Source organism: Eleutherodactylus coqui, chromosome 2 (genome assembly GCF_035609145.1).
Source record: "Eleutherodactylus coqui strain aEleCoq1 chromosome 2, aEleCoq1.hap1, whole genome shotgun sequence".
Classification (NCBI taxonomy): Eukaryota; Metazoa; Chordata; class Amphibia; order Anura; family Eleutherodactylidae; genus Eleutherodactylus; species Eleutherodactylus coqui.
Window position 1 is genome coordinate 327,378,046 of NC_089838.1, and position 16,391 is coordinate 327,394,436.

A 16,391-nucleotide genomic window follows, 5' to 3' on the forward strand; every position below is an offset into this window, starting at 1 on the left:
CGTAGTGGCCAGAATGCGTGTAACGCGTTGGTCACGAGAAAGGCATCCTAACATGAAGCAAGCCATGTGTGCCAGGGTACCTGTACGCAACACATGGCTGTCCTCACTAGGAAGATCACTTTCAGGATCCTCCTCCTCCTCCTCAGGCCATACACGCTGAAAGGATGACAGGCAAGCAGCATGGGTACCCTCAGCAGTGGGCCAAGCTGTCTCTTCCCCCTCCTCACTAGGAAGATCACTTTCAGGATCCTCCTCCTCCTCAGGCCATACACGCTGAAAGGATGACAGGCAAGCAGCATGGGTACCCTCAGCAGTGGGCCAAGCTGTCTCTCCCCCTCTTCCCCCGCTGTTTCTTTCCATCCTCCTCATGCTCCTCCTCCTCAACGCACTGAGATATAGACAGGAGGGTGCTCTGACTATCCAGCGACATACTGTCTTCCCCCGGCTCTGTTTCCGAGCGCAAAGCGTCTGCCTTTATGCTTTGCAGGGAACTTCTCAAGAGGCATAGCAGAGGAATGGTGACGCTAATGATTGCAGCATCGCCGCTCACCATCTGGGTAGACTCCTCAAAGTTTCCAAGGACCTGGCAGATGTCTGCCAACCAGGCCCACTCTTCTGTAAAGAATTAAGTAGGCTGACTCCCACTGCGCCCATGTTGGAGTTGGTATTCTACTATAGCTCTACGCTGCTCATAGAGCCTGGCCAACATGTGGAGCGTAGAGTTCCACTGTGTGGGCACGTCGCACAGCAGTCGGTGCACTGGCAGATGAAACCGATGTTGCAGGGTGCGCAGGGTGGCAGCGTCCGTGTGGGACTTGCGGAAATGTGTGCAGAGCCGGCGCACCTTTCCGAGCAGGTCTGACAAGCGTGGGTAGCTTTTCAGAAAGCGCTGAACCACCAAATTAAAGACGTGGGCCAGGCAAGGCACGTTCGTGAAGCTGCTGAGCTGCAGAGCTGCCACCAGGTTATGGCCGTTGTCACACACGACCATGCCCGGTTGGAGCTCAGCGGCGCAAGCCAGCGGTCGGTCTGCTCTGTCAGACCCTGCAGCAGTTCGTGGGCCGTGTGCCTCTTATCTCCTAAGCTGAGTAGTTTCAGCACGGCCTGCTGACGCTTGCCCACCGCTGTGCTGCCACGCCGCGCGACACCGACTGCTGCTGCCGACGTGCTGCTGTTGACACATCTTGATTGCGAGACAGAGGTTGCGGAGGAGCAGGAGGGTGGTTTAGTGGAGGAAGCATACACCGCCGCAGATAGCACCACCGAGCTGGGGCCTGCAATTCTGGGGGTGGGTAGGACGTTAGCGGTCCCAGGCTCTGACTCTGTCCCAGCCTCAACTAAATTCACCCAATGTGCCGTCAGGGAGATATAGTGGCCCTGCCCGCCTGTGCTTGTCCACGTGTCCGTTGTTAAGTGAACCTTGGCAGTAACCGCGTTGGTGAGGGGGCGTACAATGTTGCGGGAGACGTGGTCGTGCAGGGCTGGGACGGCACATCGGGAAAAGTAGTGGCGACTGGGAACTGAGTAGCGCAGGGTCGCCGCCGCCATCATACCTTTGAAAGCCTCCGTTTCCACAACCCTATACGGCAGCATCTCCAGGCTGATAAATTTGGCTATGTGCACATTTAACGCTTGAGCGTGCGGGTGCGTGGCGGCGTACTTGCGCTTGCGCTCCAACACCTGCGCTAGCGATGGCTGGACGGTGCGTTGAGAGACATTGGTGGATGGGGCCGAGGACAGCGGAGGTGAGGGTGTGGGTGCAGGCCAGGAGACGGTAGTGCCTGTGTCCTGAGAGGGGGGTTGGATCTCAGTGGCAGGTTGGGGCACAGGGGGAGAGGCAGCGGTGGAAACCGGAGGCGGTGAACGGCCTTCGTCCCACCTTGTGGGGTGCTTGGCCATCATATGTCTGCGCATGCTGGTGGTGGTGAGGCTGGTGGTGGTGGCTCCCCGGCTGATCTTGGCGCGACACAGATTGCACACCACTGTTCGTCGGTCGTCTGCACTCTCAGTGAAAAACTGCCAGACCTTTGAGCACCTCGGCCTCTGCAATGTGGCATGGCGCGAGGGGGCGCTTTGGGAAACATTTGGTGGATTATTCGGTCTGGCCCTGCCTCTACCCCTGGCCACCGCACTGCCTCTTCCAACCTGCCCTGCTGCTGCCCTTGCCTCCCCCTCTGAAGACCTGTCCTCAGTAGCGTAGCAAACCAGGTGGGGTCAGTCACCTCATCGTCCTGCTGCTCTTCCTCCGAATCCTCTGTTCGCTCCTCCCTTGGACTTACTCCAATTACTACTACCTGAGTGATAGACAACTGTGTCTCATCGTCATCGTCCTCCTCACCCACTGAAAGCTCTTGAGACAGTTGCCGGAAGTCCCCAGCCTCATCCCCCGGACCCCGGGAACTTTCCAAAGGTTGGGCATCGGTCACGACAAACTCCTCCAGTGGGAGAGGATTCGGAACCATTGCTGCCCATTCTGGGCAGGGGCCCGAGAACAATTCCTGGGAGTCTGCCTGCTCCTCAGAATGTGTCATTGTAATGGAGTGAGGAGGCTGGGAGGAAGGAGGAGCAGCAGCCAGAGGATTCAGAGTTGCAGCAGTGGACGGCGCAGAACTCTGGGTGGTCGATAGATTGCTGGATGCACTTTCTGCCATCCACGACAGGACCTGCTCACACTGCTCATTATCCAATAAAGGTCTACCGCGTGGACCCATTAATTGTGAGATGAATGTGGGGACGCCAGAAACGTGCCTCTCTCCTAATCCTGCAGCAGTCGGCTGCGATACACCTGGATCAGGAGCTCGGCCTGTGCCCACACCCTGACTTGGGCCTCCGCGTCCACGTCCACGTCCTCTAGGCCTACCCCTACCCCTCAGCATGGTGTATTACCAGTAGTGCAGTAACAGAACGCTGTAATTAAATGTGCCGCTTATTGGCCTGTGGTTGGAGGCTGACTTTGCTTACGGAACGCACAGCAGAGCCAGGAAAGTATTTTGCGCAAGCCTGCTGTAACACTTAGCTGGCTGTGTATGAATTAGGACAACTACCCCCAGCAGAGACGCAGTACACTGAGGACGGTCACAGGCAGCCCAAATAGAATTTTTTTCCCAAATTTTTTTGGAAAAGCCCACTGCCTATATAGACTGTATATGTCTTCTGTCCCTGCCTCACCACCACTACTGACCCTGGACTATGTAAAATTACAGCAGACTGTTTCACTCTGGACAGGAATACAGCGGTGATGTGACGGGCAACGCAGAGCCAGGAAAGAATTTTGCGCAAGCCTGCTGTAACACTTAGCTGGCTGCGTATGAATTAGGACAACTACCCCCAGCAGAGACGCAGTACACTGGGGACGGTCACAGGCAGCCCAAATAGATTTTATTTCTCAAATGTTTTTGGAAAAGCCCACTACCTGTATAGACTGTATATGTCTTCTGTCCCTGCCTCACCACCACTACTGGCCCTGGACTATGTAAAATTACTGCAGGACGCAATGCTCTGGACGCAATGCTCTGCACGGCCGATATGCAGAAAAAAAAAATGTGCAACACTGCAAAAAGCAGCCTCAACAGTACTGCACACAGTCAGATGTGGCCCTAAGAAGGACCGTTGGGGTTCCTGAAGCCTAAAATAACTCCTAACACTCTCCCTATAGCAGCTCCACCATCAGCAGCACTTTCCCTGAGCTATGTCAGAATGCATCTGTGGCGAGCCGCGGGAGGGGCCGATTTTTATACTCGGGTGACACCTGATCTCGCCAGCCACTCACTGCAGGGGGGTGGTATAGGGCTTGAACGTCGCAGGGGGAAGTTGTAATGCCTTCCCTGTCTTTCTATTGGCCAGAAAAGCGCGCTAACATCTCAGAAATAAAAGTGAAAGTAACTCGAACATCGGGTGGTACTCGTCTCGAATAACGAGCATCTGGAACACGCTAATACTCGAACGAGCATCAAGCTCGGACGAGTACGTTCGCTCATCTCTAGTCATCACATTGATGTAGTGCCGCGGCTGCACAGAAGATCATCGGGGGGCAAGGCAGTCACATGATGCGGACGTCATCCCAAGCAACGCCCCCATCCAGTATGACTTCGTGCGGACGTCATCTCTGACCCAGCGCCTCTCTTATGTCCTAACGGCGCATGCGTGGAGTCGATCATGTAGTCGGCACTCCACACAATTCGCAGTGCTGATGAATGGATTACAGAGCATGCTGTTGCGCGATCGTTCATCTAACATATGCGATGTGATCATTCCCAAAGATCACTTGGTGTGTCTACAGCATCATGTTTCATGATAGTTTGAGACATTGTTACTAAATAAGTAGTTGTAAATCTCAACACAGTTGCTAAACCATTAAGAATTACATGCCAACCAGTCCCATTATGCCTATTCAATAGCAACCATATGTTCAAATACAGATAGATTAATGTAATATGTCACAGTCCAAATCAATTAATAGATAAAGATCATAAGATATTCAATGATAGCATAACCATAGCGAGCAAATGAATGATGTATATGTACAAATAATTCACAGTATATTAGAAAGTATATATTCTATGCATTTTATTCACGTCAATTATATATGCTCATCATTGTATCTAAAATTGAATTGGATCGCTGGCGGCAGAAAGAAACTGGTGGCATTAGAGAAACGATTTTTTTGGAGTAGAGTTTAATGCCATGATGATATCCCGAACGCACTGTGAATATAAAAAACACATACGTGATATACACTTAATATGTTAAAACCAATTGCAAAAGTACAACCAATGCAGACAAAGTTATGAATAATTCACAAAAACATTGCAGAAAAATATCAATCGCAACTCTTTTTTCATCAGAATTTTAGTTCTGTTGCCCCCCCCCCCACCCCCCTAGTCATTTTCAGGTACCGAATCGATCACACAGAATCTTAACTGACTGACCGAGTGGCCCTTATCGTGAAAATGGCGTGGTACAGGTAAGTCGAGTTTCTTAGTGCGCATAGAGCTTTTATGGCTAGAAATTCTGCTTCTCACTCCTTTCGTGGTTTCCCCCACGTACTGGAGTCCACATGGACACGTAAGTAGATGCACAACAAATGCTGAAGAACATGTGTAGCGTCCTCTAATATGGTAACATGCACCCATTTGGGAGTCATAGAATTTCTCCCCTTTGATTAAATTAGCACAACTTGAGCACCCCAAGCAAGAGTAATTCCCCATTTTGGTAGGAAAAAACGTCTTCTGTCTCACTACCTCACCCTTCTCAAAAACAGTGTGAACCAGCTTATCCCGTAAGCTGGGACACCGTCTATAGGACATAATTGGTTGTTGGTGGAAATCTTCCACATTGGGGGCTAGCTGTATAATAGACCAATGTTTATTCAAAATTGAGGAGATCCGTCTGCTCAGGGGCTTGTAAGTGGACACAAAAGGTACACGTTTCTGATCTGTTTCCCTCCCTTTTGGTACCAAGAGTCTATCCCTCAGCATTAGTCTGGCTTTGTGCATTTTGTCAACGACTAACGTCTCTGGGTAACCCCTATTCAAAAACTTATTACACATCTGTGTAAGACATTCATCTATTTTATCCTCATCAGTGAAGCGTTTCACCCTCAAAAACTGGCTCCACGGTAGAGAGTCTATAGTTGTCCGAGGGTGAAAGCTGTTGTACTCCAATAGATTGTTATGGTCAGTGGGCTTCATGAATAAATCTGTCACAAAACCCTGTTCAGTCTTAGTGACTAGAACATCAAGGAATTCTATACTACTTTTGGAATATTTTAATGTGAATTGAAGTTCAGGTCGCACGTTATTGAGTTCACTATGGAAGGAACATGATTTCTCCTCTGTGCCTGCCCAAACTACAAAGATGTCATCTATATAGCGAAGCCAGGAGACCTCCAGGGGCCAATAGGCGGACGTATAGACATGTTGGCCTTCAAAAACGCCCATATATATATATTGACATACGTCGGCGCCATATTGGCACCCATGGCGGTCCCCTAGCGCTGTCTGTAGTATTTCTCTCCAAAGACAAAGTAGCTGTTAACTAGCACAAATTCCAATAGGGTTAGAATCATGTGTTCACATTGAACCGAATAATGTGCAGCAAGTAAGTTCTGTCTCACTGCGTCTAGGCCACGTTCATGAGTGATAGAGGTGTATAAAGCCGTGACATCACAACATGCCAAAATGACATTGTCTGAAATGGGGATAGTTCTCAATCTTAGTAGAAAATCACTCGTATCCCAGATGTACGAGCTGCCACTGGTCGAAAAACAACATAGTATTTTGTCCAAAAAAATGGAGAAACGGTTGAAGATGGAGCCCCGGCCCGAAACAATCGGGCGTCCCGCTGGATCAGTTAGAGGCTTATGTATTTTAGGCAGCACGTAAATCGTGGGTACTCGTGGAAACTCGACATACAAATACTTAAACAATGGTTGATCAATATTACCTTCCTGTAATGCATCATTCAATATCATTTTCAAAAAGGCCTGGTATTGAAAAGTGGGGTTGTTAGGCAATATCTCGTAAATGTCAGAGTCACTGAGTTGTCTAAGAATCTCCTGTTCATATTTTAGAGTCTATCACCACAATCGCACCGCCTTTATCGACTGGTTTAATGGTGATGGACCTGTCTTGGGATAATGTGTGTAAGGCTCAACGCTCAGCCTTATTCAGATTATTCCTGTATTTCAATGTCCTACTTTGTGTTCGTAAAGTCTGTATGTCTTGATTAACCAGATCTATACACATCTAAACCGCATATGTATTGTTAGGTGGTTGGAAAGTGCTCCTCTTGCGTACAGGAATGTTTCTGAGGTCTGCCTATACTTTTACTACAGGAATGTTACTGGGGTCTGCCTATACTTCTGCTACAAAAAAATGTTACAGGGGTCTGCCTATACTTCTGCTACAGAAATGTTACTGGGGTCTGCCTATACTTCTGCTACAGAAATGTTACTGGGGTCTACCTATACTTCTGCTACAGGAATGTTACTGGGGTCTGCTTATACTTTTTCTACAGAAATGTTACTGGGGTCCGTCTATACTTTTACTACAGAAATGTTACAGGGGTCTGCCTATACTTCTGCTACAGAAATGTTACAGGTGTCTGCCTATACTTTTACTACAGGAATGTTACAGGGGTCTGCCTATACTTCTGCTACAAAAAATGTTACAGGGGTCTGCCTATACTTCTGCTACAGAAATGTTACAGGGGTCTGCCTATACTTCTGCTACAGAAATGTTACTGGGGTCTGCCTATACTTCTGCTACAGAAATGTTACTGGGGTCTGCCTATACTTCTGCTACAGAAATGTTACTGGGGTCTACCTATACTTCTGCTACAGGAATGTTACTGGGGTTTGCCTATACTTCTGCTACAGAAATGCTACTGGGGTCTGCCTATACTTCTGCTACAGAAATGTTACAGGTGTATGCCTATACTTTTACTATAGGAATGTTACAGGGGTATGCCTATACTTCTGCTACAGAAATGTTACTGGGGTCTGCCTTTGCTTCTGTTACAGAAATGTTACAGGTGTATGCCTATACTTTTACTATAGGAATGTTACAGGGGTATGCCTATACTTCTGCTACAGAAATGTTACAGGTGTATGCCTATACTTTTACTATAGGAATGTTACAGGGGTATGCCTATACTTCTGCTACAAAAAATGTTACTGAGGTCTGCCTATACCTCTCCTACAGGAATGTTACTGGGGTCTGCTTATACTTTTGCTACAGAAATGTTACTGGGGTCCGCCTATACTTTTACTACAGAAATGTTACAGGGGTCTGCCTATACGTCTGCTACAGAAATGTTACAGGTGTCTGCCTATACTTTTACTACAGGAATGTTACTGGGGTCTGCCTATACTTCTGCTACAAAAAATGTTACAGGGGTGTGCCTATACTTCTGCTACAGAAATGTTACAGGTGTCTGCCTATACTTCTGCTACAGAAATGTTACAGGTGTCTGCCTTTACTTCTGCTACAGAAATGTTACAGGTGTCTGCCTATACTTCTGGAACAGAAATGTTACTGGGGTCTGCCTATACTTCTGCTACAGAAATGTTACTGGGGTCTACCTATACTTCTGCTACAGGAATGTTACTGGGGTCTGCATATACTTCTGCTACAGAAATGTTACTGGGATCCGCCTATACTTCTGCTACAGGAATGTTACTGGGGTCTGCATATACTTCTGCTACAGAAATGTTACTGGGGTCTGCCTATGCTTCTGCTAGAGAAATGTTACTGGAGTCTGCCTATGCTTCTGCTACAGAAATGTTACAGGTGTATGCCTATACTTTTACTATAGGAATGTTACAGGAGTATGCCTATACTTCTGCTACAAAAATGTTACAGGGGTATGCCTATACCTCTCCTACAGGAATTTTACTGGGGTCTGTTTATACTTTTGCTACAGAAATGTTACTGGGGTCCGCCTATACTTTTACTACAGAAATGTTACAGGTGTCTGCCTATACTTCTGCTACAGAAATGTTACAGGTGTCTGCCTATACTTTTACTACAGAAATGTTACAGGGGTCTGCCTATACTTTTACTACAGGAATATTACAGGGGTCTGCCTATACTTCTGCTACAAAAAATGTTACAGGGGTCTGCCTATACTTCTGCTACAGAAATGTTACAGGGGTCTGCCTATACTTCTGCTACAGAAATGTTACAGGGGTCTGCCTATACTTCTGCTACAGAAATGTTACTGGGGTCTGCCTATACTTCTGCTACAGAAATGTTACAGGTGTCTGCATATACTTCTGCTACATAAATGTTACTGGGGTCTACCTATACTTTTGCCACAGAAATGGTATAGGTGTCTGCCTATACTTTTGCTACAGAAATGCTACTGGGGTCCGCCTATACTTTTACTACGGGAATGTTACAGGGGTCTGCCTATACTTCTGCTGCAGAAATGTTACAGGTGTCTACCTTTACTTCTGCGACAGAAATGTTACTGGGGTCTGCCTATACTTCTGCTACAGACATGTTACTGGGGTCTGCCTATACTTCTGCTACAGGAATGTTACTGGGGTCTGCATATACTTCTGCTACAGAAATGTTACTATGGTCTACCTATACTTTTGCTACAGAAATGTTATAGGTGTCTGCCTATACTTTTGCTACAGAAATGTTACAGGGGTCCGCCTATACTTTTACTACAGGAAGGTTACTGGGGTCAACCTATACTTTTACTATAAGAATGTTACAGAGGTCTGCCTATACTTCTGCTACAGAAATGTTACTGGGGTCTGCCTATACTTCTGCTACACAAATATTACCGGTGTCTGTCAATAGTTTTGCTACAGAATTGTTACTGGGGTCTGCCTATACCTTTGCTACAGAAATGTTACTGGGGTCCGCCTATACTTTTACTACAGAAATGTTACTGGGATCTACTTATACTTTTACTACAGAAATGTTACAGGGGTCTGCCTATACTGTGGGTGCACAGAGACTTCCCATCGCTGTGTTTTACCTACATGGCACAAATACACTGACTGACTAGGGCAGAAATGTGGGCCGAGGCCAAGGTCCTTGGCTGGGTGAAACTCTGCAATGTTTGGGCACTCTGATTCCTTCCTGTGTAATACCATCTTTGTGCACTGACAGCATAGGCGAGCCCAAGGAATTCAAAGACTTGCGGTGTTGAGCTATCTGACACCTACACAAAATGAATTGTGTGGTGACACATGGATTTCCCATTGCTATGTAACTTAGTGCACCCTGGGTCACACAAGGTGGAGGCTGGGACCGAGCTTGACCCATGGCCCGCTTACATACTTCCCACACAGAGTATTGCAGGTCCTGGTCATGGTTACTTGGACTTGTTATGCCACCTCCTCCTCCAGCTTGGGGTCAGGGGATCAGCACTGGGCAACATGTATTTTCTCTCGTGTTACCACAGTTATCTGAGACACTGATTTGGGCCAAACAAAAGGAGCGTTACTGCATTAATGAGATGTTCACAGCTGTACTAGCATCAGAGTCCGCTTTATACCCACGATTGCTGAGGGTGTGGGCAGAGGATGAAGTCCTGGGGTAAATGCAACTGCGCCAGGTTTGGCCCGTGGAACTTCTTCCTGGTTCATCCAGTCTTTGGAGCGATAAAAGCAATCGCAACTAATTTAATGAGACGTTCACAGCTGTACTAGCATCAGAGTCCACTTTATGCCAGCGATTGCTGGGGGTGTGTGCAGAGGCCGAGGTCCTCGGCGGAGTGAAAGTCTGCCATGTTTGGGCACAGTAATTGTTCATGTTTAATACTTCCCTTGGGTTCCTTTGGCTCGCCAATGCTGTGGGTGCACAAAGACTTTCCATAGCGCTGTTTTACCTGTCTGGCACAAATACACTGACTGACTTGGGTAGGGTGCAGAGTGCAGATGGCTTTCCAATTGCGTTGTTCAGCTATCTGACACCTACAAAGGATGAATTGTGTGGGCACACTTGGATTTCCCATTGCTATGTCACTCAGGGCACCTTGGGTCACACAAGGTGGTGGCTGGTACCAAGCCTGACCCAGTGCCCGCTCACATACTTCCCACACAGAGTATTGCAGGTCCTACCTTGGTCATGGTTTCTCAGGCTTATTATGCCAACTTCTACTCCTGCTTGGGGTCTGGGGATCTGCGTTGGTCAGCATGTATTATGTCTCGTGCTACAAATTACCACAGTTATCCGAGATACAGGATTGGAGCATTCACAGGAAGCGTTAGTGATTGCATGAGACTTTCACAAGTTCACTGTATACCTGTGGTGGTTACTTTTGCGACACCTCCTGCTTCAAACCAATCCTTGGTGTTAGTATGTGCTGCTGCATTGTGGAGATGGGTAGAAGTGCTGGTACCTGAGTCCTCTTTATACCCACCTTTGCGGCTCCAGACAATTTTGTGACGGAGTAGGCATGGGATTGGAATGATGATCGTACGTCAATTTATAATCAGTTCTCAACAGCATTGTGGGCTATCGTCCACACTTTCAAAGAGGGTCGCTGCCTATTAATTGTCGTCACCTCACCCAGATTGTCACAACAAAGCTGGACTTAGTTGCTGTGCAATCACTCCCCAAAGCTTCGCCACTAATACAATTGGGAAGACGTCTAAGAAAAAAACCTGCCTGATGGCGCTACTCTGCCCAGGTACCTGCACACAACTGAATTTGGAAAAATGCTCCAAAGCCACGGGGTCTCATGTCACATCTGTGCACAGATCTAAATGCACTTTGGATCTAATGAAAACGAATGCCTTCATCCAAACAGAGAGCCTCTATGTGCCACTAAAACTTTCCCTCACACAGCCACATCCTCATGAACCTCTGTTGACAGTCTAAGAAAATGATATATTCCTTCCAACTCGGCCATTACCGTGGCAAGCCATTTCCATAACCAGCCGCAGGCAGAATCCGTGCCCAATAGGAATAATATGGTACATGAAGCTGAGTTTACCCAACATTGACTCTACCAGTTGAAATAATAATTTTTTTGTCCTACTAAAAGCTTATTCAGAAATCCATATATTTTGGCCACATGCAGTCCTTGTTTGCAATGCGCTGCACATGGACAATACATGGACCAACTTCGTTATTAGACATTCCGAGATTTTTGAAAAAAAAAATCACAGCATGTTCTATTATTATCTGGATCATGGAAGACAATAGGACATACAATATCCAATGCTCACCGGGCTCAGAGAGTGGACAGATCTGCATCCATCTGCTGTCTGATGCGAGTTGTACATAAGAGTCTTGGGTGCAACTCACACATATAGATAAGGCCTAAATCACCGCCTCCTGCAGATCAACTAGCTTGTCCCCTGGTAATCGGCATTCTATTTTCTCAGAATCAATCACAAGCTCAGGAATTTAATGCTTGTGTTACGTCTTTTTAGCTCATAGTTCATTTTGCCAGCACACCTTGTTCTGTCCAGACTGGCCAGGGTTAACTGCTCCTGTGCCTTCTAGTCAGGTTAATTACCCTGCCATGTGTCTAAGGTGTGTGGCTGGTGATTGACAGGTCTATCTCCCTATCAGCTCCTCCCGCCTCCTTATAAGATCCAGCTCTTGCTGCCTGAGAGTTGCCAATTATTCTTCAGTGTTTGCTGAGCAGTCCAGCTGCTCTGACCTGCTGATTGTCTGGCACTGGTACTTTGTGCCATTCCCTCAGTGTGCTAGCTAGTCTGTCTCTGTTGGTATCCTGCTTTTGTCAGGTTGTCTGCTATACTTGCTATTGTCTGCCAGGTTTTCCATCTGCCTCAGTTCTGCTTAGTACTGTTCGTGTTGGTTATTTTCATCTGCCTTTCCTGTCTGTACTATTTAGTAGTAGTCTCTTGCATAGGTACGGCGGTCCCTGCCTGTCCCCCCTAGGTAGCATAGGGTCAGAGTTGGCGGCGTGGACGTGTCCACCATCAGGGCTATCTCCAGGAAGAGACAGTGTCGTGGGTGAAGATCAGGCAGCCCTGCTCCGTGCGTACCTATGCACCCCACTAGTACCAAAACATAATAATTGGCCCAAATAAACTGCACTAGATGCAGTGTGGATCCTGTTCTGGCTCTTTCAAGCCAGTTTAGTATCATGTCTGTACAGGATCCAATGCAAGCTCTGGCTCAGCAAGTGCTGGCATTATCGCAGCAGATGGCAGACATCATGCAGCAGCTGTCTGCCATTAAGTCTGTGCCTGCAGCTTTGGACTTGTCAGCACAATCTGAACCCAGGCTTGATCTACCAGCCTGTAGAGTTATATTTTCGTTTAAGGCTAGTTTCCTTAGGGAATGAGTCCCAGTGTGTGGGCATAGTTACTCCCGGTTACAGGGAGACCCTCAGGCCTGGGCATTTTCCCTTTCTCCTGGCTCACCTACTCTGTCTTCTGTTGACAGTTTTTTTCTTAGCTCTAGGCTTGCTCTATGAGGATCCGGAACGTGTGGCCCTCGCTGAAAGTAAAATCCGCATGACTCTACAAGGCAACCGCCCTACTGAGGACTACTGTGCGGAATTCCAGCGCTGGGCAAACGAAACCCAGTGGAACGATCCAGCTTTGAGAAGCCAGTTTTGATTTGTATGCTACACCTTGCATGTTGGAGGATCCTATGGCATTGGCGATTAGAATTGATTGCCGTCTATGGGAGAGAAAGCAGGAGACTATGTTTGAATCTCCTTCCTCATGGTCTATGTCCCCTGAAGAGTTTGTGGATGCACCTATGGAGATAGGGACAGTCTCTATTAAAAAGGAAATAGGGATATTCGTCTAAAGAAAGGTTTCTGGTTTTATTGTGGGAATGATAGGCATTTTATTTGCAGTTGTCCAGTGAGACCCCGGAAGATGCAACCAGTGATTTAGCGGGATCCACAAGTTGCTTGGCTGACTAAATCCAGGCAAGACGTCTCTGCTGAGGTAATTTTAGATAACGTCATATCTGCTGGTGTTTGTCTAGATAGCGGGTCGGAAATTAATGTGATTAATTCTCAGTTTGCCCGAAAAGCTGGTCTGAAGATAAAGACCCTCCCTAAACCAATGTCAATTACCACTGTAGACTCGTCTCCCTTGCGTCTGAGACACATGGCTTCCGACGTGCGTTTAAAGGTCGGGCACTTTCATGTGGAAACTATATCCTTGTATGTATGTGAGGACCTGCCCTCTGATATAAGTCTTGGATTATTTTGGGGTGGGGAAACCATTGTCTTACCGGGTGTATTCCTGCGAATACCCCTGTTAGGGACTATTAGCCCCATCCTGGCTCTGGGAAAAATAATGAATTTTTGGGTTACCTTTTGTACTACACCTGTTCCTTACAGACTATTGTGGCTGGGACCTATTGTGTAGGCGCAATAGTTCTGTTCAAGGTGTCGTATGTATTTTTTCCGCTCCTTATTGGGACTGTTATGCGTTATTTCAGGCCATATTCATAAGTCCTGTAAGACGTGTGTCCATTAAAGGAGTTGGTATTTCTATATATTTTTTGTTTGCCTAAAGGGTCTGGAGGCCCCATTTTTGAGGGGGGATAATGTTCTGTCCAGACTGGCCCTTGGCTAAAGCACTTCTTTCTCCCCTGTCCTGCACACACAGGACCTCCGACACATCTAATACACCTTTGGAATTGTGTCACCCCCAGACATCCTGCTGTCTTATCCAGCCGAACTGACGAAGCGGTTCATCCCCAAAACGCGTATTCTATTGCTGGTTTTTAATTTGTGAAAAAATAAAAAAGAGGTGCTTTCACCATCACATATTTGACCTTTATCTTCATCTTCTAGTAACTTAGAGGGTTGCGCCTCCATACCAGTTTTTTTTCACATCCTTTTCACCTCCCTATAAGATTCAGCTCTTGCTGCCTGGGAGTTGCCAATTATTCTTCAGTGTTCGCTGAGTAGTCCAGCTGCTCTGACCTGATGATTGTCTGGCCCTGGTACTTTTTCCCTTTCCCTCAGTGTGCTAGCTAGTCTGCCTCTGTTGGTATCCTGCTTCTGTCAACTTGTCTGCTATACTTGCTATTGTCTGCCAGGTTTTCCATCTGCCTCAGTTCTGCTTAGTATTGTTCATGTTGGTTATTTTGATCTGCCTTTCCTGTCTGTACTATTTAGTAGTAGTCTCTTGCATAGGTATGGCGGTCCCTGCCTGTCCCCCCTAGGTAGCGTAGGGTCAGAGTTGGCGGCCTGGATGTGTCCACCATCAGGGCTATCTCCAGGAAGGGAAAGTGTCGTGGGTGAAGATCAGGGAGCCCCGCGCCGTGCGTACCTATGCATCCCACTAGTACCGTAACAACTTGTACAAGTTCCCCGATTATTTTTGCCTACCAGCAGTGATCCAAAAACCTCTGCAATTCTCTCTATCGCATACAACAGAAGAGAACAAATACATGACCCATCTAGAAAAGCAGACAAAATACGATCAAGATAATGAAGCATGGATGCCCATCCCAGAATGTCTCCTCATTTTAAACTTACATGAGGTGTAAATCCCTGCTTCTCTGAGGCTAATTTCTATATTCTGAATGGCGGCAAAAATGTCCCATCTATGTACTATATAAACTTTGGTTTTATACTGAGATCTTTGTTTCTTGTTCATAAGTATTGTAGCTATGGCAGTTAACGTTCTCTGTCTGAGATAAAAACAAGAATCTGAGCCAATGGCTCCAGAGGATACCAGAAAAGAATGACACAGACCCCAGGGTTTGCAAATAAAAAATGTAAAGTCAGATGCAGTCAAAAACGTTTGAGTAGTCTGGTTAAAAAACAACCACAATAGCGTTTAGTTAATGGTTCTTCTCCCAGTTTCAATTACATCTATATTATTACCTGAAATATAGTTATGGCATCCAAACAAGCTCCACCAAGGACTCCATAAAGTCATACCATAGACTTATCCTATCTGCGAGCCCATAGAAGAGGAAACATTCAAATTCAGAATGATCATAAAGAAAAGTTGCCAACAAGATGCCAGTAAGTTGCTTGAAAGCCCCCAACAATACTTGCCAGTTGAGTGTCCTATTGTAACTAAACACATAGGAAAAAACACCTATAGAACTGACCTTGGATGATGAAGAACATCAGGAGGAGACGTGAAGCTTCCATGATCGCTGATTGTCTTTCGTTCTTTCTGCTTAACATCGGCTTGAGAAAACAGAAGTCATTTCCATGGTTTTACAATCTGTGGTTAAAAGTTCTGCTCAATAGTTCTTCTTTTGAGAACCTGGGAATGTGCGTACATTGATGCGTCCTATCTGGTGATGAAAGTACTTTCATCTTTTATTATCTTTTCTGCAAATTCTGAGGGAAATTTTAAACAGGACCAAATTATACCGCAGGATGCAGGCATTCCACATTATAATCCGCAGGTCTGACTTGTGTTTTGATGCAGAATTGCAGGGTTAAAGGCCTTTACAACTTTACATCAGAATCTGCAGAAACCCTGCGGATTTTGGTGCAGAATTTACCACGGCTTGTGGTGCTTCATACAGCCTATTCCACCCTGTATGAAAGGTCCTGTAGGGGTGTGTACAATCACAAGGGTTGGGTCTGGGTATAATCATAGGATTGATCTGGTAGAACATGCTTTGGGGGATTGAAATAGCATTTATTTTACTAATTTCTATAGGGCACTAGCTGAATTATGCAGCTACACACAACTGTATTTTGTGTGACTGTTTGTCTGTGTTTGGCTAAAAATTTTGTTTGCTACTGATGTTAAGGAAACATAACGTATAGTCTGTTTGCGGCGAGTAAAGAAAAATGATTGGGTTCTTATGGACAAAAATTTGATGCCTTTCCAGTGGCATCTCAGAGATTTTAATTAAATGGGGTTGTTCGTTTCCTGGAGAATACCTCTTCAATAGGACCCTCTGTATTAAAATAATAAAACCAACTATGCTTACTCCTCTAAAGGT

The 16,391-nt window shown here is 46.4% G+C and overlaps 1 protein-coding gene across 1 annotated transcript in view; it reads right to left on the reverse strand.

Annotated features, from left to right (window-relative positions):
- Positions 1-15,607, reverse strand: part of LOC136610313 (uncharacterized) — a 153,278-nt gene extending 137,671 nt beyond the window's left edge. Inside the window, exon 1 of the mRNA XM_066589543.1 lies at positions 15,537-15,607. Coding sequence (XP_066445640.1) covers positions 15,537-15,579 — 43 coding nt within the window. The 5' untranslated portion in view covers positions 15,580-15,607. The remainder of the gene's footprint in view (positions 1-15,536) is intronic.
- Between the last annotated feature and the right edge of the window lie 784 nt (positions 15,608-16,391).